Genomic DNA, 26,952 nt, shown 5'->3' on the forward strand with positions numbered 1-26,952 from the left:
CTCAGCTGACCATGATGATTCCATGTTGTTACCCACCGCACCAGTTGGACCATCAACTCCATTGTCAGCTCTTTTTCTGCTCTCACCAGTTCCAGATTGTCCTCGGTCATTTTGTCGCTTTCTAACTCTGCCGTTTCCGTAAATGTAGAACTGATTGCCAGAGGGTAGCTGATCCAGTAACGTTTTAAAGTTTAGTTCGATAAGGGTAAACTTTAAAACCATGAATGCCTAAAATGGTATTGAGTGGTAGCATTTTATTTCTTTCATTTAGTTCCATTTCACTACAATTATATTTTTCCCAAATTTTCCCTTTCAATAGTGCATCTTCAACTTTCTGGATTGCCAACCCCAATAATAACCTCATCAATTGTGCTGCTGCAGGCTCAGAAGTAAGTCCAAGCCCATCAACCCCATCCCCTATCCCTCATACATACATACCTATCTCCTTAAATGTAAAATTTTATCTTATGTATACCTCACGGAAACAAGTTGTCTGTGCTGTTGACTGTGATTTCTGCAACATATAGAATAGCATTAACAGTATATGTTTTTCTTTGTAAATTTGCAACCTTAGGAAACAGGTTTCTGGTTTATTTTCCATCATGTACCCACTGGCGCTTCAGAGGGTCTTTACTCTCCTGGACAAACTGAACACACACCCATGGGACAGTTTACCAACAACAGAGCCCACTCCAACTACAGGGTAAGCCTGAAAGATAAACTACTGTGGGGAACAGTAATGCTAAAACTTTAATTCAATTCAACCTTGAAAATTTGCATTTCCTGCGAAAATGCAGTTTATATGCCCCTTAAACTACAAAATGGTAAAAATGAATCTCTTCAACTATTGATCGATTGTTTAGCTGAAGTCAAATCTCGGATGGAACAAAGCTTTCTTCACCTCAATCAAAGTAAAACTCAAGTTAAATTATTTGGTCAGAGTCTTCACACTACAAATCCAGATCTGATTCTTGGTTCTTTAGCTTGGTTTTGTCAGACCTCTGCTAGGAATCTTAGTTTTACTTTTGATAGCTGTTTAAAGCTAGATAAACAAGTTAGCTCTGTCGTTAGATCAAGTTTTTATCACCTGCGGATTTTAGCAAAAGTTAAATCTTATTTTTGTTTTAAGGACTTTGAAGGACTTATCCATGCCTTCATTACATCTCGATTGGATTATTGCAATTCATTATATAGAGGCCTGGATAAATCACAGATGCAGCGACTTCAAATCATCCAGAACGGAGCAGCATGACTTCTTACAGGAACTAGGAAGCGTGACCATATAAGGCCCATACTGGCCTCTTTACACTAGCTGCCCATCTTTTATCGAATAGATTTTAAGTTTCTTTTATTAACTTATAAAGTTTTAAATGGATTAGCTCCACCTTATCTTTGGGACCTTTTAAAATTCCAGTCTGTGTCCAGAATCCTACGATCAAATAATCAGCTTTTACTGACAGTTCCTCGGACCCGACTTAGGAGGAAAGGAGACCGGGCTTTTTCTGTTGTTGCTCCTCTTCTATGGAACAATCTAACTTTCCAAATTAGATCTGCCCACAGCTTGGATCATTTTAAATCGCTTCTCAAAACCCATTTTTATTCTTTGGCATTTATTTGAAGTGGTGTTTTGATACTCTGTTTTTATTAATTTGTGTTATTGCCATTCTTGTACAGCACTTTGGTGCAGTTTTATACCTGTTTTTAAAAAAGTGCTATATAAATAAATTTGACATTGACATTGTGAATGCTTTTTGCTGAATGCTTTTAGTGAAAAGTGAAAATGCATTTGAAGGCAACTGCAAAAGACTTGCAGAAATGTAAAAAAAAATGGGCAGAAGCACCAGAACAAACCATAATCCTGCAAAAGACCTAAGTAGGAACTTTTGAACAATGCAAAAATCCCACACAAATAGTATTGTAAATTGGTGCAGAACAGCTAAACTCTAGGGGTCACAGCAGTTTATAATATAAAATTTGAATACAAGCTAAAAGTAGCATAAATACTAGTAATTGCATCTACTGTTGCCCTACAGTAACATAGTTCATGCTTAGTGAAAAACCCCATGCAAAAGCTAATATTAGCTAAAAGTTGAGAATTATATTGTAATTGTAATTTGCCACAGGACAGAGTTGGTCCTGTTGTCCTGATGTTGGAACAACAGTAGTAGAAATACATGTAAAGGTAGCATTACCAGTGGAAGTAACATAGGGTGAAATAACTTAAAAGGTAGCATATAGCTGTAAAAGAGCCATGGTCTTCACATAGATGGTAAATAGAGTGGCACTTGTATGTATGAATGTCAGCTCATGCTCATGTGGGGGAGACAGGGCGACCAGCTTATTTTAGAGCTGTAATTGGCAAGACATGTCTCCGAACAACTCTGTGTCTTAGAAACCGTAAAAGCTATGGATTTTATTTACCCACTGTTAAAGGCACAAAATTGTGTTAAACATGGTGGTAAATTTGAAAAACTAAGAAAATTGTCTTAACTTTGTCCCAAACTGCCCCCTCTATCTTGGAAACCATAAGGGCTATTAACATATGCCATAGATATCAGGAAGGATTAATGAAGAATCATGCCAAGATTCATACATGTACATTTTTCTGTCTTTGAGCTGTGACGAGGTAAAAATGATGATGCGTTCTCAAAAGAAGGCGATTTTGAGAAAATCAGATTTGCAAGTCTGGAACAAACAAAATTCATGGGAAAACTGTAACAGTTATGGAAAAAAAGTGAATACATTGTGTGTGTCAGGAACCTTTGAACTGAAATTGGTACAAAATTTTTGTTTCTATGTCACATCGTTCCACTGTATGGCATTACAAAAACATGTTTGAAGCCCGTTTGAATTTGCAGATTTTTTTCTCTGCGACAATGTATTTTCCTATTTCCAATTTGGGTACATCCTGGTGCTCTAAGCCGATTTCCCAGAAAACTGTCAATGAGTTTTACATTTTCTGAATCCAGACATAATTTTCTTGTGTTTTGATATGTAGTATATACAGAAAGACAGGGCATACAATTCTAGGCAGGCATGTGTTTCTCAGCATAACACCGGATCACACAGTCCATTAAGTAAGTGTCATTCTTTGTGCCATTTACGAAGCTGAAGGCAGCAGCAGCAAACAAAAGCTCCTACGGCTAACTCTGTCCTCTTCCTCAGTTTGGCCCTCCTCCTCCTCATCATCACCTCTTCTGATTTCTACGTTCTGATCGATTTCAAAGTGCTCCGGTTCAGTTTGAAAAGGCTTAATAACGTTACTCATCACTGTTTAGGCTGGAGGAGCCAGGCACTTTTACCGTTACACGTTATTTACCCTGAATGCATTGCAGCTTGAAAAACATGGCGACATTCCTGTGAAAATATTTTATTAAAATTTATAAAAACTAAATAACCTACAGTATCATTACTGTGTTGTTTTTACATCTAAGATAAATATTTCCCAAATAAGCTCTATTTTTTATAATTAGTCGTGGTTCCCTTTAAAAGGCAGCATAGGATGGTCCTCACAAGCCTGATAAGCAGATTGGCACTTCCTGTGTGTGTGTCATGTGTAGGGGAGCAGACACAGTCAGAGGCATTTGGCTGGAAAAACAATGCCTCCAAGCAAATATTAATATCTCAGGAACCACAAAAGACATGAATTTCATTCATCCACCATTTTTATCAGAAGGAACAGGGGAATATTCATGGCCTTTTCAAATGTTATGTTTTACATTACTTTTTCTTTTACATTGCATGGAATATATTACTGTAACTTAACATACTAGTGGTACCATGCTATTGTTAGTATTTTAGCTACTATTAGCCTTTCATCTAATTTTACCTTATAAACTGCGATGAGTATGTGGAAGTAGTAAGTTTACAAAACAGACAAGTATTAGTGGAATATATTTGGCTTTTCTCTTAAATTCAATGTGGCAAACAAATACAATAAAAAGCTGAATATTACAAACCACCAGGGGGCTCTTTAGCAGGAAGTGAATCATTGGAAGTCAAAATTGGAAATCAAAGAAGAAAGTGCTAATTTTTAGGACAAGCACATGCTAGCAGCAGGCACAACAGAGAAATTTCGTCAAACTCATACCCCCTCATCATAGAAACCACACAAAGAAGTTCATATGATGCTGCTTTTAAGTTGAGGGCTATCGATCTGGTATCATACTATCGATATAGTACAGATAGATATATAGATATATATCTATAGATGAAACATGAAACAGGAAGAGCAGGTTTCCTGAAAAAAGAGGAAGTAAGTTTCCAGCTTGCAGATTTATAAAAATAGTTTAAATTATTTCTTATTTCAAACATAGAAGTCTTAAAGAATGAAGTCCAAACATTTTGAGTAATTGGTTAAGACCCAAAGCAAAATACTTATTTTAATATTGTTTTACTTGTAAGAATAAACAACTATAACTTTGGTATCAAATAATTAGAAAAATGGATTATTCTTGGTTTCTTTTCAGAAGAACGTCTGTAATAACTCACATTAAGATTATAATAAGAGTAACTATTAAGTAATGGTCATAATGAATGCTAAATCCAAGAAGCTAAAGAGGTTATAGATGTCATTTTGACATTGAACTTGAAATGATGCAAAAGGTTTAACTGCAATTACAGATCACTGATGTTATGTTGGAGGTAGATGGTAGGTGAAAGGTTAGGGAAAAGCGGTACTAACAGAAGAACAGAGATGCTCATTTGGAAACAGATTGTTGGAAAACTTAACCTGTTGAAAGGAAAAGATTGTGTAGGCAACGGATGTAGAGTGACCTTTGAGCCACCCCAGGACATGAATACAGACATCATCTGATAATATCTGTAAGACAATGGATAGATATGAGATCATCTATCCAAGCAGTCAGCCAATAAAACAAGCACACAAACAGTGTAGCCAATGCAAATGTGTCTGTAGGGTGGATAAAAAAAAAGCTGGGTGCAAAAGAGGAACCTTTGGTTGGATCCTCCAGGCAACTTTGAGCCAAGATTGAGATGGACAAAGAACTCTGCAGCTGAAGAAGAGCTGGGGCCACAAAGCCGAAGACTGTCCTGCACATGGGGACCAACCCGTCAGCCCCGCAACATCTGGCTTCAAATTGCATTTCTCTCATCAGCTGGGTTCAGACCCCAAAGACAAAGATGAAGACAAAGGGTAAGGCAAAAACAAAGACCAAAGGCAAAGAAGGAGGACTGTGCCTACATCACAATGGACCAGAAAGGTCTTGAAACAAGGTGAAGATTGCTCAAGAGCGGCAAGACAAGAAGCTGAGGACCGCCATGTGCACAAGAAATTCACCCTAAAACCCAAGACCTGCCACTCTAAATCAGTACTCTTCCTGCCAGCACCCTAGGCCTGTGTAACTTCACCATCCATGCAAAGACGAAAGCTCATCAGCAGACAAAGCAGACAGCCAATGAAACAAGACCAGCATCAGTGCTAGCCAATGCAATCGCACCAAAGGGTGGATAAACCCTATAAAAGGTGGGTGCAAAAGAGGAACCTTTGGTTGGATCCTCCAAGCAGCTTCGAGCCAAGATCGAGACAGACAAAGAACTCTGCAGCTGAAGAAGAGCCACAGAGCCGGCGCATGGCGACCAACCCGTCAGCCCAACATGTGGCTTCAAATCGCACTTCTCTCATCAGCTGGGTTCAGACCCCAAAGACAAAGATGAAGATAAAGGCAAAGACAAGGAACAAAGGCAAAGAAGAAGAACTGGTGCCTTCCTTCCTGCCAGCATCCAAGTCCTGTGTGACCTCACCATCCATGCGGAGAAGAAGCTCATCAGACCTACAGAGATCCCTGCCTTCGTCGATCAACTTCCTCCTACTGCTGCAGCACCTTCTTTATCATCAGGCCAGGTCTGGGGTTCGAAACGTCAAACTCCGTCCGTCTCTCTCAAAGGTTCCCTTTTTAGTTCTCAGTGTCAGCAGTAGGGGAAGATAGATTAGATGATTGATTTTACTTATTTGATTATTTCTGCTACTGAATTAAGCTGTACTGACCCTTGCAAAATTGCCTTACTAATAAAATATCTAGCATAAAGAAAATCTAAAAGATGCTATGAATATTAAATTAATGAGTCACCTCAAAGTTCTTTGATGGTTGTAAAATAGCTCTGATGTTTGATTTTGGAGAGGAAAAGGTGGGAAATGTTTTATAGGTTGCTTTTAGCCCAAAACTATATGTAAAACAACATCCTTGGGACTCACCCACCCGTGATCTGCGCTGGCTGTGAGTTGTAAATAACTTTATTAGCCAAATTCTATACAGTGTAAATGGAAAGAATAATAAATTATTGCTTTCTTTCTGCAGGCTACATGCACAGTACAGTGGGGGCTGATGCACATGATGTCGACTTCTCAATTCTACATGGAAAAAGCTTATCAAAATATTTACATTTGTTAGGAAGACTTACCAACTGCTAATTTTAAAGCTCTTGATACACAATAAATGTGTCTGAATATAGAAAAATATGAAAAAATTTAATTCATAATTTCAAATACTTTTAGAAGAAAGCCTAGATTTTACTTTAGTTTAAGTAAATATGCACAAACTTGCATATTATCAGCTTTGTGTGTAAAAGTTACACACAGAGCTTATAAAAATAGCTTAAATATTGTAGCTATAATCATAATCATTTATTCTTACCATATTTTCAGACCTAAGATATATTTTGATTTTTTCTATTTTAGGCTGGAATGATCCTTGATAATGGAGTGAAGACTACAGAGGCCAATGACAAGGACAAGAGACCCTTTCTGTCTCTAATTGGAGCCAGGTTAGGTTCACCTAACAGTCTTACTTTTCAGCAAACAGTGTGGATGTAACTTACTATAATTAAATATTTCTATTTATTTCCTATGTAAGTTTTATATGTGGCCACATGTATGGCAATGACTAAACATTTTCTGTTCACACTTTTCTGTTAATTTCAGTACATGTTGGCAAAGAATAAATGACACCTGTGTGGTACATACCTACACCACTAATTTCAACAGAGACTAGTATTAGTTTTTACAACATCCATTGCCATAATTTAAAATGATTGGCATCACTGATTTATAGAGCTAATTGAATAGAGAAAATTAATAGACTTATTATATCCCTGCCAAATGTAACCTGCATGCCGAATGAGTTTTTTAAACATCATTTTCTTTTATTTCTTTTTTTTTAAGATTTAATGGGATGCTGAGATGCTATTGATTAGAATTATCTCAAAATTCACAACAAAAACCTATCAGTTCATTATCCATATAAACAAAGCCATACAAACAAATTACTAAAAAAGGTCTTTCAGTTTACTTTGCTTTCCCACAATTAAGTCTTATGAAAGTTACCCTTACAAGCAAAACGATCTATCAATTCTATCAACTCATTAAGCGGATTTAGTTCTTAAATCTGCAGTATGTAACTTTTTTTAAATTTTATTTACAGTGATAGAGTCAAGATCAATTCTTCCAAGAACAAGACCAATATTACACCTTGTGAGTCCAAGACCTGACGTTCCGAGACCAAATATGTCGATAAATATTTTAGAACAGTGCTTTTTGACAAAAGCAATGTTCTATTTGATTGACAAAAGCTAGACCAAACAACATCTAGACCAAATGTGAACACACAGACACGCTCTTTTAAATCAAAGCACCAAATGCCTTCCGGTGTTGTAAACATTCACATGCAACAAGATTTTGCGGTCATTAGCAATAATAGAGTATTTTTTTAGATGATAAGATGCAGTTGCAATCTCATCACTGCTGTTGCTTTTATTTAACATTTAGTTTGTTGTGCTTCTGTGGGTGAAGATAAAAGGAAGGAAGTTTTTGTAATTTTGACAAAGACAAGAGAGTCTCAAACAAGCCTTGACCCAATTTGGTGAACAAGACACATGCAAGACCAAGCCCAAGACCAGGACAAAACAGATCAAGACCGATTTCAAGCCCTCCATCCCTGTTTTTTTTTGTTGTTGTTGTTTTTTTTACATATTTTTTAAAAATTGCCTCTGACAGTATGGTATGACAGATCATTTATGAGAAAAATATGCCCCCCCCCCCCCCCCCCCCCCCCCCCCCCCCCCCCCCCCAACCCCACCCCCTTAATGCCAGTGCTACTATTTCCATCTGCAGAAATGTACTGCTCTCAGTCAAAAACAATCACAGCCAGGAGGAAAGTCCTAGCACTGTACACTCATATAAGCGCTGGTCAATGTGCTAATCGCATATAAGCAACTTACCCCAAGAAGAAAACTGTTTATCTGCCATCAAATGCTAACTAGCTTGAGCATTCAAGACACCCTCTGTTGAAGGAAACTAGCTGTAGTGTAACAGAGAGCAAGGGAGAGAGTGTGAGCGGGGTGTACATGAGAGTGCTTGACAACACTAAGACCCTCCTCCTGGCTGTGATTGGTGGCTTTAGTGCAACTGTTTATCATACTGCCATTGAGAAGATGTAAAGTCAAAGACAAAAAGACTGGTGAGCTGTTAGAAGTACCAATTCATCTACATACTAAGTAGCATGTCTCCTCTTCTACCTAGTTTTGCTGTGATTGTAAGATAAGATAAGATAAGATAAGATAAATCTTTGTCATTGTCACAAGGACAACGAAATTCAAAGGGTGCTATCAGTCGGTGCACATGCCCAAAAACAAAAAATAACTGTCTCACAATTCACACACAACGCAAGAATCAACAAACAACTGGCAAAAAAAAAAAAGTAAGAACAGCCACATTCTCACATACATCATTTATGATGATTAATGGTTGTTTTTGATTGCATTTAGTTTTGTTATTGCTATCGGGTAGAAACTGCTCTAAAAGCTCTAAGTAGAATTGAATTAGTAGTAGAATCTCATATTGCTAAAAATCCTGTGTAATGACAATAAAGCCATCCATCCATTGTCTTCCGGTTATCTGGGATCGGGTCTCAGTGGAAGCGGCCTAAGCAAGGAGACCCACACTTCTCTCTCCTCAGTCACTTGAGCCAGCTCCCCCCGGCAGAAATCCAAGGTGTTCCCAGGCCAGCCAAGAAACATAAACAAAACAGCATGTCCTGGGTCTTCCTCTGGGTACCTGGAACCCCTCACCAGGGAGGGTCAAGGAGGAGGCATCCCAACCAGATACTTGAGCCTTCTCAACTGGCTTCTCTTGACATAGAGAAGCAGCAGCTCTAATCTGAGTCCCTCCAGACAGCAATAAGTCAAATCTAATCTAATCTATGAATTTTGTTACAAAGCTTGCTGTTTTCAATGGACCCCAACAATAGCATTAGCACAAAGCTCATGTCTTCTCTGTGTACTGTAAGTTAAGAGCTCTCTTTGCAAAGCCTAATGGGCTTGATAAATGGGGAGTGATCAACAACCGTGAAAGAGGAAGATTTTCTGCCACTCTGGGTGAAACCAGCAAATGGGATGTGATGGCGACAACCTTCGGTGCTGCCTTGCTTTCCCATGTGTGCTATCTCACATGCATGAGGAAATGAATGGGGAGAGCACTTACAGCACTTTAAAGCAAGGAAGCAGGCTGGTTACTAGAATGTACCAAGGGGAAAATGGTCATTATTTGCATGCCTTCACTCACTAAGGATTGTTAGGTCACATGAGGTGGGGAAGAATTATTAAAGATCATTTTAGTGCTCCTCTTCAGTCTGGGCTTCGCACCACAGACACAAACAAATTTTGCAATCCAAAATAATGTCAATAAACAGGCAATGTTTATACACAAAGAAACAGATGTCAGTATTATTAGAGGAAGGCAGAGGATGCACCTTGTAGCAAGGGTCAAGGTCCAGATATTAAAAATATAGTGGAGGAGTGTCAAACTCCTGTCCTCAAGGGCCACTGTCCTGTAGATTTTAGATGTGCCACAGCTACAAAACAGTGGAAGGAAATGGCTTAATTACCTCCTTCTTGTTTGGACAGGTTCTCCAGACCCTTGCTAATGACCTAATAATTCTATTCAGGGACATCTAAAAGTTGCAGGGCAGTGGCCCTCCAGGACTGGAGTTTGACACCTGTGATATAGTAGATATCTATCAAGGCAAGAGAGCAATAATCCTGGGACATAAAGTCAGGAACTAGTGGAGGGAACCCAGCAGGAAAAGCTATGATTTTGACATGACAGAATAAATTACAATGATAATCTAAATGATCACACTGTGCTACTTTGCAACATTGCATAGGTATAGCCCTCACCAGGATGCAAACCTCTTCAAACCCAGAGTTCCTGCAATCATCAGTCATTTTATAGCCTACAAAAACCAGGATCATGGAGCCTGGCTGAGAGGAGGAGATGTGTGGCTCGATGCCTGCCAGTGAGTACAACATATGAAAATTCTAATTAATTATCATTCTGACCAAATGAATGCATGCTTGTCTGAAGAAATTATACAAAATATGTATATAAATAAATACAAGAGATCTGTCCTGCCAACAGTTGTCTTCAATTACTCTTTGAAGAATCTAAATTAATGAACTACAACATTTAATTTTCCTCTGTGCTTAATAAAATACTTTTGAATTGAATTTGAATTTTTCTTTTTATATTATATATTTTTTTGGTTACCATAGTGGCGGCTTTTAGCTCTCTTAATAACCGGAGGAGTCACACATATTGACGGATAGATTTGGTAAAAATTTGATGAGTTAATTAATTATTGAATCATTTAAAAAGAAAAATTTAACTATTAACTATTTAACAGTTTCCATGGTGGTGTGTTTGACTGCAATGGCTTTCAGCGATCTCACCAATAAGACAAGATCCAGATATTGTTGAGCGGATTTGCTTAAAAATAGGACATCAATGTCACATAGTGAGTGTGTTACAGGCCCAGTCTTTCCCTAGGGGGCGGTAGAGAGCAACGTGTAGGTGCTGGGAGGAAGAAGGAGAGCAGAGCGAGAGCGAAGACCTTGTGTAGAGCGGAGTGTGTTAGCTTTAGAGATGCCAGCTGTCCAGTACGTTGTACTTGTTCATCCTGCCAAAAAGAGGAATAAAGTTCTAGAAGCTTTCATCTGCCTCCTCCTTGCTTTTGCCACCAGCGGACCAGAACCTATACAAGCTTGTTACCAGCGAATGAGCCAAAATAGACACCAGCCTGTTCTGGGCTTACCAACACTGGGGGCTCGCGCCGGGGTCGCTCTGCTAAAAAACAAAACAACACAACAGTCACTAATCAAACTTCTAAAAAGAGCAACAAGAGTAATTAACAAGGCTAAGGACCAGGATCAGACTAACCCATTATTTATCCAAATATTTTGCTCATATACACAATTTTGTACTGAACTACAAAATACTCCTGAAATAAATAAAGCCAATACTGAGCACAATTTCATTCATAAATATAAAAACAATTCTAAGTACTGCATTGCAACTGAAAATTGCCCATTGCTAATCACTAAGCATAATAGTTTGCATTGCAAATTGCCATCTGAATAAATGTGCCACCTTATAGCAGCCATTACATAATATATGTAATATGTATATATATAGCGACGTCGCGTTCATAGCGACGTCGCTTTTTGATCATTCGATGTCGGCTCTTCCTATCATTGTGAAGCAGAATTCACCAAGCGTTGGATTGTTCACCCACTAATAGGGAACGTGAGCTGGGTTTAGACCGTCGTGAGACAGGTTAGTTTTACCCTACAGATGATGTGTTGTTGCAATAGTAATCCTGCTCAGTATGAGAGGAACCGCAGGTTCAGACATTTGGTGTATGAACCAACGAGGAACATCCTTATATATATATATATATATATATATATATATATGTATATATACCGTATTTTTTGGACTATAAGCCATTTTCTACACTTTGTAGCATGCAGCTTATAGCCCTGTGCTGATTTTCTGTGGCTTTCTCTTCAACCACCAGGGGGCTCTTTAGCAAGAAGTGAATCATTGGAAGCCAAAATTGGAAATCAAAAAAGAAAGTGCTAATTTTCATTTAGAAGAAGCACATTCTATCAGCAGGCACAACAGAGAAATTTCTTCAAACTCATATGATGCAGCTTTTAAGTTGAGGGCTATCGATCTGACAGTGCAGGAGGGAAATAGAGCCGCTGAACGTAAGCCTCGTAACCGAAACCATGGTTCGGCTTTGGAGAGGGAGGGTTGCGTCCTTAATAAATCCAGCAGATTTATTGGGACACAGGTTGTCTGAGTGATGAAGATACCAGCAGCTTATAGCCCGGTCCGGCTTATATATGTACGTTTCCAGTTTTTTTTCAAAAATGTGTAGCAGTGGCTTACACTGTGTTCCAAATTATTATGCAAATTGCATTCAAGTGTCATAAAGATTAAAATTTTTGTTGTGCTATTAAATTTATAGATGGTATTGTGTGTCAGAACTCTTTGAATCACTATAATTAATTTCAGAGAGCTGGATTGATTAGTTTGTCTGCTGAGCTCAATTAAAGGAAATCTACTTAAGAAGAATGTTCCTCATTATTAAGCAGGCCACAGGTTTCAAGCAATATGGGAAAGAGAAAGGATCTCTGCTGATGAAAATCATCAGATAGTGTAGTGCTGTACGACAAGGTATGAAAACATTAGATATTTAACAAAAACTGAAGTGTTATTGTACTGTGAAGAGATTTGTGGCTGATTCAAAACAAAGATAGGTTTGTACAGATAAAGGCAGAATGAGGAAGGTTTCTGTTAGACAAATTCATCGGATTAAGAGAGCAGCTGTTAAAATGCCCTTACAAAGCAGCAAACAGTTATTTGAAGCTGCTGGTGCCTCTGGAACCTCAAGGTGGAGGATCCTCCAGAGGTTTGCGGTGCATGAACCTAATAATGGGCCCCTAACCAGAGCTCACAAGCAGAAACGGCCGCAGTTGGCCCAGCCGAACATGAAGATTCATTTTCAAACAGACTTGTTCACTGATGACTGCTGTGCAACCCTGGATGGTCCAGATGGACACAGTAGTGGATTGGTGGTGGATGGCCACCACATCCCAACACGACTGTGACGTCAGCAAGGAGGTGGTGGAGTCATGCTTTGGGCCGAAATCATGGGGAGAGAGAGAGAGCTTGTTGGCCCCTTCAGAGTCCCTGAAGGTGTGAAAATGACCTCAGCAAAGTATATGGACTTTCTGACTGAGCACTTTCTGTCATGGTTCAAAAAGAAGAGCCGTACCTTCAGTAGCAAAATCATCATCATGCATGACAATGCACCGTCTCATCCTGGAAGGAATACCACTGTGTCATTGGCTGCTATGGGTATGCAAGGGGAGAAACTCATGGTGTGGTCACCATCCTCCTCTGACCTCAACCCTATTGAGAACCTTTGAAGATTCCTCAAGCAGAAGATCTGAGGGTGGAATGCAGTTCAGCTCTGGGAAGGTTTTCTGACATCCTGCAAAGAAATTCAAGCAGAAACTCCACAAACTCAGAAGTTCAATGGATACAAGAATTGTGCTGTGATATCAAAGAAGGGTCCAATGTTAACATGGAACTTGGTCTGTTAAGATGTTTTTGATTGAAATAGCTTTTGATTTTAGTACATGTGACCACTTAATGCTGCACATTCAAAGAATGACCGTTTGCAGTTCTTTATAATCCATAAAATGTTTAGAAAATCTGCTGTGCAAAATAATTTGGAACAGTGCATTTTGAGTTTTTTATTTTTGAAAAAAAAATACTGTTCTCATGGGAGCTTTGTTCAGTAAAATTTGATTCATACTGTAATAGTTCATGACTTGAAAATTATACTGACCATCATTTACATTGACCATTTAAGAAAATTTGAGGAAAATATCACTTGCATAATAATTTGGAACACGGTGTATAGTATGGTGTGCTCTATAGTCCGGAAAATATGGTATATTATGGTGTTTACTGTCATCATTTAATATTGTGAACCAATGAGCCACTTGCGTCTCCACAGATTGAGGTTGCAGATCCTGATCTAACAGATGGAAAGTGTGATCCTATCTTCATACAGCAGCTAAAAGTGTGGAGGTATAATTTTTAATTCATTGTTAAAATAAAATTGTTAAGGTTAAAAAATATCTACCACTAAATATTTAAAAAAGACATTTACTTAGTATAATTTCTTCAGAATCTCTCTTGGCCCCCGTCTAGAACCGCCCCTGAGCAGCAGGTCTGGTGCATTTTTGCTTAGCATGATTTTTATTCATTAACAGAAAGTCAGATTATCCAAACTGATAAACCACATTAATAAAATATAAGTGAAATAATACATTAAATGACCACTGAACAATTATTCATAAAATATATCAAAATTTCTGAATAAAACACACAGAATATTTATATATTTACTGTTAATATATTATGATTTGTTCTTTAAATGACCACTTATTTTGGCTAATGCTATTATTTATTAAATATCATCCAAAGTCAACATCGTAAGCAAATAATCAAACCACAATAGTCAACTAAAATCACAAGAAACTTAATCAATCATAGCAACATGTTTTGTATCATATCAGCCTCAGGAGATGGTTGAGGATGAAGAGACTCTGATGTCTGGTTTCTTTAGGATCTGACGGGTCTGCGGCTCCTCTCCTGATCCATTCTCTCTATCATACAGCAGCACACTGCGCCGCGATGGACAAATTTTTTTTGTCCACCGATGTACACAGTGTCCATCCTAACTGAAATTGTTCAGCTTATAATGCACATCTTTTCACTCACGTCTGTATTTTTGAAAGCGTTTTTGCTTCTGAGGACATGGAATCGGGTTGAGGACGTTTTAAAAAGATGTGGGTTGATAGCAGCTCACCGCGGCTGCGTAGTGTCGGTCTCTAGCCAACCGTGACGGCAGCGTCGGTCCGTAGCGTTCAGGGGGGTAATAGCTCCCGTAATTACAATTTAGCTTACCTTAATATTTTCTGTGTTTTATTTTGGTCAGTATTGTTAAACTGACCAAATGTCAGTGTTGATGTGTGTATGATAGGCGAGTCTATAGGACAGTTATGTATCGGTTCAATACGGGACAAACATTTAACGGCCAAATATGGAACGACTCAATATTTTACAATATTTTAGCCTGAATAGGCTAGAATCACCACAAGGCATAGTGACGAGTATGGAATTAAATCCAGCTGCGAGCAAAGCTGCTAAATACGCTCTACCATGGCCACTTACCCCGCTGCCATCAGAACACTACAACTCCTTTTCCTTTTCAATGCCAGACCAGCAAACGACAAACTGCAGTGAGACTTTAGCGAATTTCTGTCCGAGTCATGGTGGTGCTGGAAACGTAGCATCCGCACCTCGTGTGACGGCATGTTATATGGTTTATAAGACTGATAGCCAAGGTGTAGCTGCTGTTGATGGATTTCCTCTTTCTCCGCTAACTGTACTGAACTGGGAAGACTGTGTAGCTTCATCATTTTCCCACAAGTACCACTTGGCTAGTCGGAGGGGTTTGGTTACACAGATTTGTCCACCTGCATGACTAGATTTCCCTCCCATGAACTCTAATGAGAAGATCCCAATACTGCAGCCAGGCCATTTTGATGGAGCAGATTCCTCAAACTGGTAAAGGTTTCCTTTACCAGTTTTGAGAGTGAGGAGGTCGAAGCTGCCTATGGACCTTGTTTGGAACATGCTGCAGCTATTGACATCAAACTGAGGCAAAGAGTCAGAAAAACTGGAGAAGCTCTACATGTACTAAGAGATGACATCTATGAAAAGGTCTCTGTTGTTTATGCCAACTTTACAGAGAGGGAGCAAAATTGCATCAGTGTGGAGATTTTCACTAATGCTCTAGCAGACCCTGATCTGATCCAAAAACTGTTAGAGGACCAACCGTGCACCCTTTCATTGGCTTATGGGATCGGCCAAAGATAAGAAGCTACAAGGATGGCTGCCTGTGCGATCACACAATTGATGCGGCCCACCACACCCAACTTGACACCTCAGGGGGCCAGGCTAGCAATGGTGCGTGAGGACCGTGACCTGTCCCAGTGGGAGCCATCCGAGAAACATCGACAGCAATCCATCTCAAGTAAGAACAAACATTTAAGCAATGTCATATGTCATAACTGCTCTGGTGTGGGTCATCTACGGAGAAGCTGCCCTTCACCACACCAACCAAAAGTCAAGCACACCCATCCCAAAAAGCCATCTGCACCAGACACTGTGATTATCTGCACTAAAAATGGGAAGGAGGAAATGTGCATTCAAATTCTGATCCAGGGAATAAAAATATGTGCCCTCTTAGACCCCGGTGCCCGGAGAAATGTGCTGTCCCTGCTTGACTTTAACTAGTTTGTTTTAGCGTGTAGACCCACCATCCAGCCATCAGTTGCACAAACATTGCAGGGAATCGGGCCAGAGGGGCTGCCTGTGCTGGAAGAGCTCATCCTCCCAGTCCATAATGGAAGCAAGATGGTGGATGTGAACTTCATCATTGCTGACACATAGGTCATCCTGGGTCAACCCTTCCTGCAGCAATCAAGTGCCTGCTTGGACTGTAAGTGTAAGGAAATAACTCTGTTTGGAGAGAAGGTGCCCCAGTTGGGTTTTGACCTCCAGGCTGGGGTACACGTTGTGAGGGTGGCCCTACCACGATCCTGGAGCCTGGGCGCGAGTATGTGGTGCCTGGCCTCTCTCGTCCCTGCCATACAGTCAGCAGGGTTCTCATGTTAAGCTCCACTAAACCCTTCATTGAAAAGCATAATGTTCTGGTGGCCCATGTTGTTGTCCAGCAGCAGCCAGCCTACCCATCAGGATCTTCAACCCTGGCACCATCCCTGTTGAGGTAAAGAAGGGAGCGGTGGCTGGAGTGCTTCAAGAAAGTATAGGTTGTTGCAGGAAAGGAGCTCCTGGCAGCTGGAGCCGACAGAGCCAATAATGTGCTGTTACATCCCCAAGGCAGTCTAGGGGTTTTGGAGGGGGGGGGGGAGCTGTAACAATAGATAAGCCAGGAAAAATTAAGAGACAAAAACCAGGAGGGTAAAATTAAAGGGTTTATTCTGGGGGATCCAGAGAAAACTCAAAGATGAAAATGAAAACCTACAAGAAAAGAAAAGGGAGAATAACAATGAAAACCAGGGTTTCTAGTAGACCAAAAAAATCCTCATTTGCAGCACCACCAAGCTGCAGCACACATGCTGCCCAATTGGCCAAGAGGCACCGAAAGTCAGTTTCCCAGCTAGTTTTATACTCTGCTCATCAAGAGACAGAGTGAAACCAGCTGGGCCTGCTTAACCCGCCGGAGCTCAGCAGCAACCCGAACTGGGAGGAATCCCACATGCAGCCACCACTGCATGTAACATGTGCATGAACTTGTTAAGCCTCTCTTTTTCTATACTGAACCATCTCCAGGAACTGAACGCTGACAGCTGCGGGGGACTGTTGGAGGAGGACCGCAGTCATCTGGGCCTGTTATTGCAGTGATATGGCAATGTGTTCTCCACTGGCCCAAATGATTTGGATCACACCAGCATCGTGAAACATGACATCCTGACCACTGTAGGACCTCTGGTGAAACAGCCCCCCCGGAAAATGGCTCGGCAGAAACATGAAGCAGCTGACCAGCAGAGCTTGGTCAGAGCTTGGAGGCTGGTCTCGCCTGACCCAGTAATAGCAGCTGGGCAACACCAATTGTGATAGTAAGAAAGAAGGATCAGAGCTCTAGGCCTGTGTAGACTACAGGGCCCTAAATGAATAAACAGTTAAGGATGGGTACCCACTGCCTCGGATTCAAGACACCCTGGACACCCTCTCCACTGCAAAGTTCTTCAGCACACTCGACCTAACATCTGGATACTGGCAAGTGGAGATGACACCTCGGGCAAGAAGAGCCGCTGCATTCTGCACATGTAAGGGGCTTTTTCAACGGAATGTGATGCCTTTTGGACTGTGTAACGCTCCAGCCACTTTCCAAAGGCTCATGGACGGGCCGTGTCCTGGCATCGCTGCAATGGAAGACATGTTTGGTGCAACTGGAGCATGTGTTTGCCGGTTGCGTGCAGCTAACCTCAAACTCAAACCCTCCAAATGCTGCCTGTTTCGGGAGCAAGTAATTTTCCTAGGCCACAAAGTTTCGGCTGCACAACCAGATGGGAACTCTTGGCTGTGGTGGAGTTCACTTCACACTTCAGACAGTATCTGCTGGGGCGACACTTTACCATTCAAACTGACCACAGCAGCCTACAGTGGCTCAGCAGACTGCGCGAGCCTGAGGGTCAACTCGCTCGCTAGTTAGAGAAACTGGCAGAGTATGATTTCCAAATGCTTCACCGCCCAGGAATTACACACCTAGATGTCTTTCCAGGAAGCCCTGCCATGAAAACTGTGCATGTAACATACCAGATCCAGAGCAGAGCAGGAAGAAGTTTCAACACAAGGCTGTGCAGTATTATCTAAGGCATATCTCATCAGTGCAAATTGACTTTTCAACTTCCCCAGGAGTAGTAGGCAACTGCATAAATGACGACAGGCAGAACTCCACTCATCCCAATATCCACCTGGTGAGCGAAGGACCTCAGCCCGACTAGTTCTGTTGTTGGAATGAGCAGCTTGCTGCTGCCCAAAAGAATGACCCCGATATAGGACCAGTTTGGGAATGGATGGATAAAAGGGAAAATCGTCCTGCCTGTGCCAGCATAGCAGCATGTAGCCCAGCTACCAAAGCTCTATGGTCACAGAGGAAGAGATTCTACAGGAAAGATGGAATCATGTTGAGGAAGTTTTATTGCAGTGAGGGCAAAGTTTTCTACTCGCATATAGTATTACCACAGCTCTGTAATGGAACAACTGCACGATGGGCCTGTAGGTGGCCATTTTGGGGCCTGTTACGCCTGAAAAGCAGATATTATTGGTATATTATGAGAGATAATGTTACTCTGTGTTGCCATACCTGCACCAGCTGTTCAGCCAAGGCCCGGCCATGGAAAACGCCCCAGGCAGCTTTGGGAACTGTGCGGGTAGGTGCTCCCAATGAAAGGGTAGCACCCACCCTTTCATTGGGTTGGTCCCTGATGGGACCCTTAAATCATGTTGGTGGTGCAGGACTATTTCAGTAAGTGGGTGGAAGCTTTTCCCCTATCTGACGAGCAAGCTCCCCACTGTGGCGGAGAAGATTGTGTCTGAATGGGTTTGCACATATGGAGCTCCACACTCGCTCCATAGTGACCAGGGCACCAATTTTGAATCTGCTGTTTTCCAGAGCATGTGTGAGCTGCTGGGCATCAAAAAAACACAAACTACCCCATTTCGCCCCCAATCTGATGGCCAAGTGGAACGGTTTAATGCCACTTTGCAGAAAATTCTGGCCACCACTGCAGAGCGATGCCACTGGGAGTGGGATCTGATGCTTCCATATGCACTTATGCACTGGGCCACCAAGCACAGCTCTACTGGATTCACACTGAACATGATGCTGTTTGGTCGAGCGATAACCAAGTCTATCGATCTTGTTGCTGTTGCCCCTTTGGTTCAGTCCTTTTTCTTTTTTTGATTGTAGTTTACTATGTTTATTTCTTGTGTCTAGTCATTCCATGTTACTGTATTTAATTATGTTTTTTAGATCTAGTTATTCTTAGTGTTAGATTTATTTCCTAGTCCTCTGTGTATTTTCTCCCTCATCCTCTGTGCCATTTTCTCTCTCTCTCCTCACACCTGCAGTGTGAGGAGAGCTAATCAGCCCAGGTCCGTTGTCCCAGTATCCACCTTCCCAGTACTTATAGGCCCGGTCCCAAAGCTCAGTGCGCACCCCTCTGTGAAGTGTGGATTCAGTCAAGTGCACATAATGGTTTGAGTGGTTTACAAACGTGCAAAAATGTGAGAATTGGGACAGTACACTTGTGTTGTAACTTCAACATCCAAAATGGACTGGTCACTGCTTAGGCACTTGTGCTACTAAAAAGCACAACTACAACAAAACAGATTATTTTAAATGTATTTTTGCTTTCCTAAGTCATTGCTAGAGATATTTGTTGGAGATATGTCTTTTGTTATGGCTTGTTTAATACAGAAAATTACATATGTTCAGTAGTGAAACAAAAATTATTTTAATACTTTACTTTTGAAAACTGTTCTATTCAATTTTTTTGTCACAGACCGCTTGCTCAATGAATTTTGCCATATTTCCAAGAAGGCAAAAAAATACACATTAAAATGTACAAAAATTCAATTTAACAGTCTGCCATTTGACTAATTAGATCATTTTTCACTCATAAACCATCTCTTTTATGCAGCTAAAAGTTAATTTGGTATAAAGTGGAGCTAATGTGTTAACAGAGATCAAGTGAAGGACAAACATATGGCATATATAAAAAATTAAAAAATGCCTGATGCTACATTTGAAAAATAAAAAGACTAATGGAGCCAAAATGTCCTTCTTAAAAGAAACTATGTGACTTTATAAATCAAAAATATTGCAAGAAATTCATCAGGAGCTCTGACATCAGTTTTCTTCTCCTCTAGTCTGAGAAGAAAACATTTGTTTGAAAATCATAATGATATCTCTAAAGAAAATACGAACCAAATAGATTTCTATTTCACTCCCAAAAAATATATTAATTTCTTGATTATGTATAAAGTTTGTATAATGACTCCAAGTTCAAAATAAATAACGATTCCTGTGCGTTTTTTGACTGAGATTTTGAGATAATACACCTTTTTTAAATTGCGAATTCATTATTATTTTTAGAAAGATTTTTTCAAAAGTGGATATTACACAAGAAATCTATTCCATCTTTAAGTTTCAATATAATAAAATTTGGTCTAACAGTGGAATGAAGAGTTAAATTATGACATTAACAATGTAATCCTCTGGCTACGTTTTACTCGCAAATACTGCTTTCTAAAAATCACCATTTTTAAAGTGAAATAATTTTATTTAAGATTTATTTATTTATGTTTTATTTAAACATTGCAACATCAAAAAAGACAATCTTTATACCAATTAATATCTTAATTTAAGATTTATCTTGGATTTGTGACATTTTGTTTTACTTTCCTCACCGTTAATTTGTGACTATTCTTTTTTATTTCTTCTTTTTTCTGCACAGTTTATCAGATCAAACTTTTTTTATTACTAATTTTTTTATTTTATTGCCTTGTCATGCTATTTTCTTGGAATTTTCTAAAAGACTGAAAAAAACAACAAAACATTGCCATAAATCCGACTTTTAAATCAAAACATTACATGCAGCAATGAATTGTGCTGCATGTAATGCCAAAGTCCGTAAAAATGCGAACTTTGCATGAGGGTGGAAATAGTACCCTAAATGGGCGGGGCAAAGGGCAGATGTGGAGAATGTGGGACACACTGCGCACTTAAATTCTTCAACATGAACGCGCATTTGAAGGACACAAGGGAGGAATGAAGGTTGGAGTGCGAGTTGGGACAGGGCCACACACATTTTCTCTTCTCGATCCTTGCTGGTTCCTCCTGCTACTTCCTGTTCTGCCTCGTCATCTTTGTGTCGCTTTGCTGTTTTTCCACTTGGATTCTGTGCTTGTCTTCTGCCCTGGCCCCTTGTGGGTTTTGAAAGTTTTTGTTGATCATCTTCATTAAATCTACATCATCTACTGAACACCTTTGCTGCTCAGCATTTGGGTCCTCTCTAACCAACACATCATGACAATTATGTTTTCTTTGGGATGTAAATAATTTAGTTTTTACTTCTGCCAAACCTTTTTTAACTGTTTTGCATATCTGGTTTTATTTTGTGTTTTATGTTTTATTTTTGTTTTGAAACAAACTAATAAACTACAGCAAATGAAACATTATTAACAATTATACAATTACAATCCTAGAAGTCCTTTCCTTTTTTAAACTTATAATAAAACGTTTGAGCAAGTTGTTCATCTTACTGACTATGTCGTTTCTTTAGATTTGCTGACAATGGCATTGGTCTCACTCTTGCAAGGTAAGACTTTCAATATGTTCTATCATTCTTTCTCTCCCATTGCTTTCTTTTGCACTGAGAAATGGAGGTAGTTAATACAGTATTAAAAGTTTCTTGTTTGGTCACATTAGTTGGAATAGGTATGAATGTTCAGTTGATTTTCCAAATCAGAGTATCAAGAAATACACACTTTACATAGAGCGCTGTTTAACCTGGGGATTTGGTCTGGGAAGAGGTACAAAGACAAACACATTGTATTTTTCTCCCATTTCTTTCTTTTAATACCAGCAATCACTGAACTTAACTTAACATTGCAGTAGATGTTATAACCATTAACATAAACAAAAAATATTGAACAGTCATTTAAGAAGCACTGAACATGCCTTGAATATGTTTGACAGAATATTCTTAAGGAAAAAACTTTCTCCTTGTTCATCTTCTATTTTTTGTTGACACTGTATGTTAATACTGCATATCTGTATTTATTTTACATTTTGTCTTACTTAGCACATTTTTGCTATAATTAGCATGTCATATTGGGATTTTCTCTGTGTTGAATTGAGTTCTTCTGTGTATTTATTTAGAGTTTCTGTCTCTGAGTCTCCCTGTTGTCCTGTCTTACCCGTTGATTGCTCCCTGTGTATTTAATCCCACCTGTGTTCCTTGTTCCTCGTCGGGTCCTTGTCGTATGTGTGCTTCAGTCCTTCGTCTACGTTCCAGTTGCTACCTGTGTTGAGCCCTGGCTTCCGCTCAGCAGTGCTGCCTGGCGTTTTGGACTGTTTTCATCATTAAACCTTTATTTTTCCACTGCAACCTCCTCCCACACCACAATTCATGACAGAAGGACCCGACCATACCAATCAGTGAGGCACGCCCAGGATTTTTTCAGCCTACATGAACACCACCACCATAACTACTGTCAATATATTCCCTGCGCTTCCTCCTAACCTGTTTGCTATAGATTCTGGGGAGGATTTTGAATATCTGTTTAAACGGTTTAAGAGAGACTCTGTAGTGCTGGAGTTAGTTTTTGAACTGTATGACGAGTACATCCAGAGAAAGCGTTCCAGCCCCGCTCCTGCGTCTCCGGGGCCGTCGCTGCCCCAAGTTCCAGCCCCTCTTGCCAGAGCCGCCTCTCCTGCCGGCTCACATGCCGGTTCACCTGCCGGCTTTCCCGAGCCTCCAGCCCCCGCTCCAGAGACTACTGCCGCTCCTGCAGCTCCCGAGTCTCCGGTTCCGGCGCTACCCCCAGCTCCAGCATCATTGGGACGATCCACTCCCCCCGTCACCGCCGCGGCGGACTCAGCTCCTCTCGCCGCTGCCGCTGCAGACCAAGTTCCTCTCGCCGTTGCCGCTCCAGCCCTTCCGGCGTCCAGGCCTCCTGTTTCTCCGAGGCCGGCGCCGCCTCCAGTCCTAGCTCCTGAGTCACCAGAGCCGGTCTCAGCCTCAGCCCCCACCTTCGCTCCGGCAGCCGTTCCCATGGTGATGGGGTCCTAGTCCCTCCTCAGAGTTTCCTTGTGCTCCCTCCTCGTTCCCTAGTATTTCAGTGGTTCTTTGTCGCCCCCTAGAGACCCTTTGTCACCCCCTCGTGCTCCACCCAAGCTCCCTAGAGCTCCTGCCGAGAACCTGCCTCTTTGTGCTCCTCCTGAGACCCCGCCTCTTTGTGCTCCTCCCGAGTCCCCTCGTCGCCGCCTCAGTGCGGCCCCTAAAGCTCCTCGTCGTCGCCTTCAGCGCCATGGACAGCCGCCGGACCTCCTCCGTGGTTCCCGCCTTCAGCGCCGCGGACGTCCTCCGGACCTTCCCCGCCGGTTCCGCCTCCTGCATCTCCACCCACCCTGGTTGGGCTGGTGTTTTTTGTTGTTTTTGGACTTCCTGTGCGTCCGCCCACTCTGTTGGGTTGCTTTTGGTTGTTTAAGACTCTGGCCCCCCGTCCAGCGCCCCTCCGCCCACCCTTGTTGTGTTTTTGTACGGACTTGTTTTTTTTGGGGCGTCTGGTAGCCACCCTTGATGGTGGGTACTGTCATATTGGGTTTTTCTCTGTGTTGATTTGAGCTCTTCTGTGTATTTATTTCAAGTTTCTGTCTCTGAGTCTCCCTGTTGTCCTGTCTTACCCGTTGATTGCTCCCTGGTGTGTCTCGTTTCCTTGATTACTCCCCATGTATTTAACCCCACCTGTGTTCCTTGTTCCTCATCGGGTCCTTGTCGTATGTGTGCTTCAGTCCTTCGTCTACGTGCCAGTTGCTACCTGTGTTGAGCCCTGGCTTCTGCTCAGCAGTGCTGCCTGGCGTTTTGGACTGTTTTCATCATTAAGCCTTCATTTTTTTCACTGCAACCTGTCCCATTTCGTCTGTCTCACCACCTCCCACACCGCAATTCATGACATACAATTTTTCAGGCTCCTCCAATTAGTTTTTTTTTTTTTTTTTCAAAAAAGAGACAAGCGACAAACCTCAGAACTTTGTATTTTTGAAGATGTTAGTGACAACACATGAAAGTATTTAACTTGCAACAACTGTCCTGAGTGAGAAACAAGTGCTGTTTGCGATTATCCATTGTTGGATAATCGAAAAGTTTAGCACCTTTCGATTCTCCAACACCATGGGCCTTTGTTGCTTTCTAGGCAAAGTAGTTAGTTGTACAGTGTCACAATCATGCAAAGAATAGGAAATCAGAAAGTAGACAAACACTTTTTCATGCTAAAATTAAAAGTCTCTTGCCTTTTAATTTTATTCTTTTACAAACTTTTCATCTTTTGCTGTAGATGGTGAGTCAGGTATAGTCTATCTTAAGTTTAAAACTGCAGTCACATGAACAATGAACAACCAGAGATGTTAACAATTTTTTTCCAAATCAAGTCTCAAGTCCCAAGTTTAGTCTTAGGTCTTTTGTTCCAAGAGTTAAATGACAAATCAATGACAGGTCACCTCTAAGCCTACTGTAACTTTTGACTACAGTCATGGGAACTGCTGTAACTTCAACCTTTACTGCACTACAAGCCTAAATTGTTTGTTCTTAGGTCTAAATTAACACATGAAACTTTAATAAATACTCTTCCATGGTATGTCAACTGTTTGTTACACTGTTAAATTATGTCCTGTGTAAATATTCAGCAGTATTGCAGTGTTCTGTCCTTGTATAATACATGAGATGCTTTCATGTATGTTTTGCCTTTTATCTCTGAAATGAATGTCTTGGGAGATTTGAACACAGAAATGTTGATTCATCATGGGTTATTCCACTTTTTCACAGTGGAGGAACATTTCCAGATGATGATGGTTCTCATCAGCAGGTGAAGAACTCTCTCTTTGTTGGTGAAAGTGGTAATCGTGGGATGCTCCTTCCAGATAACAACATATGGGGCCCAGGAGGTTCTGATTTCTCCAGTAGGACACTGCCACGTGGAATGTAGGTGGCTTTTGAAGGCTCTTTAATTCACTCTGTTCTTTTGAAGGCTGAAGAGCATCAGTCAGCATCACAAAGTTGCAGTGCCACAAAGTCTCAAAAATAATGCTTTATGGTCACTGTGAAACTGTAAACTATCATGATGCTTCAGCATATTGTGCAATGGGCGGATAAATTAAATAAATTGCTTTTGTATTAAGTGTTCAACTTAGCTATATTCATGCATAATGATAGAAAGAAGTGTCACAACTATCCTGTAAACAAGGTCACAAATTCTGTACATGAACTACAAATGAGATGATTTGTATGGCTTTGTTTCTCTGTAGAGATTTTCCTATTCGAGGCATGCAGATCTATGATGGTCCAGTCAATGTTCAGAACTGTACATTTCGAAAATTTGCAGCATTGCATGGACGACACACCAGTGCCTTTGGGTTCAGACTCAACAACTCATGGCAGAGCTGCCCAAAGAATTACGTCACCAACATCACCTTTGACCAAGTTCCTGTAAGTTAGCAGTCGCTGTGGAAATGTATGTTTTTTCAGTTCTGTTAGTTAGTTAGTTAGTTTATTTTTGTCAAGAAAAGTCATTGCAGGAAAATACCCAAGTTTGATCACATTTATCAATTCTTAGTGCAATTCTTTTCCATTACATTGTAATCCAACATGTTTAATTGTATATTTGCAGCTGTACTTTTTTCCAAACTAACACAATTTACTTACTTTTAATATAAATATAAATTCTCATGATAATCAAACTGTGAATAATGTCAAGTCATTTATTTTAATAGCACATTTTCTGTAAGACACATTCTCCCCTTGTGTCAAGGAAAATCCTTTTCCTACAGTTCTCATGAAAACCTGTCACTTTTCTCTGATCCCTATTTACCATCATCACTACATCATCCCTCCTCTCAGTCTTCTGGCATTTAAATCTGCTGCTATTACTCCCATTATGAAGAAACCATATCTTGACCCTTCAAACTTCAATAATCTCATCCAAGATCTAACCTATCCTTCATTTCCAAAGTTGTTCTGTAAATTTGGTATCTATTTCAATTGCTATACCAAGCTCTACCGGTCCACCAAACCCAACTCCACAATCCCACCCTTCAACCTCTGATTATCTCTGTGAACTGAATCACTAACTTTCCAATAATTTTGTCCAACAACAGGAATAAAATCGAGCTCATTCTTGTTTAATTAATTTTTTCAATGCAGTTTATTTGTATTGCTCCAATTTGCAACAATTTGAAACTCTTGTCTTTGTCTCTCTCTCTTTGAAAACCTGCCTTTATTATTTTCCTTGGCAGCATAGTAACTGCCACAATTGTTGTTGCCTTCTATTGACTGCTGCTGAACACCATCACTGTCAAGTGTGTTCAGCAGGAACAGACCATTTTATGCAGATGCAGGGGAGTGTACAGTGTAAATATGAATTTGTGCTTTTTGGTCTGGGATTGGTAACATTTAATTTTTACTGCTAAAAACAATTAAGCTGTAATTGGTGCTGATAATTTATGCATCTAAAACAAACATTATTTTTACATCAACTTATAAGGTATGTGAAACTTCTCCAATTAAAATTGTTTGAAGGCACTGAATCAACCCAGTACTGATCAACATTTTCAAGTGAGGAAGACTCACCTGGCATAGATAAAATGTTTATCTATTGTAATTACACCTAAGAGAAATTAATTTAATCAAAGAATGTCATGA

General features: G+C 40.4%; 1 protein-coding gene and 1 long non-coding RNA gene across 6 annotated transcripts in view; both read left to right on the top strand.

The window, feature by feature from the left end:
• Window positions 1–26,952, top strand: part of cemip (cell migration inducing hyaluronidase 1) — a 214,942-nt gene that overhangs the window by 159,017 nt on the left and 28,973 nt on the right. For 4 of the 5 annotated variants that reach the window (XM_032561532.1, XM_032561534.1, XM_032561535.1 and 1 more), the window contains 7 exons: window positions 320–389; window positions 575–703; window positions 6,698–6,783; window positions 10,179–10,310; window positions 21,817–21,852; window positions 25,081–25,236; window positions 25,560–25,740. In XM_032561532.1, coding sequence (XP_032417423.1) covers window positions 320–389; window positions 575–703; window positions 6,698–6,783; window positions 10,179–10,310; window positions 21,817–21,852; window positions 25,081–25,236; window positions 25,560–25,740 — 790 coding nt within the window. The remainder of the gene's footprint in view (window positions 1–319; window positions 390–574; window positions 704–6,697; window positions 6,784–10,178; window positions 10,311–21,816; window positions 21,853–25,080; window positions 25,237–25,559; window positions 25,741–26,952) is intronic. The other variant, XM_032561533.1, reaches the window with a different exon arrangement.
• LOC116719140 (uncharacterized) lies at window positions 10,321–18,428 on the top strand. Its single transcript, XR_004339095.1, has 4 exons — window positions 10,321–11,707; window positions 13,126–13,132; window positions 14,100–14,107; window positions 18,418–18,428. It is a non-coding gene; the product is annotated as an uncharacterized LOC116719140 (long non-coding RNA).

This window comes from Xiphophorus hellerii, chromosome 4, assembly GCF_003331165.1.
Source record: "Xiphophorus hellerii strain 12219 chromosome 4, Xiphophorus_hellerii-4.1, whole genome shotgun sequence".
Classification (NCBI taxonomy): Eukaryota; Metazoa; Chordata; class Actinopteri; order Cyprinodontiformes; family Poeciliidae; genus Xiphophorus; species Xiphophorus hellerii.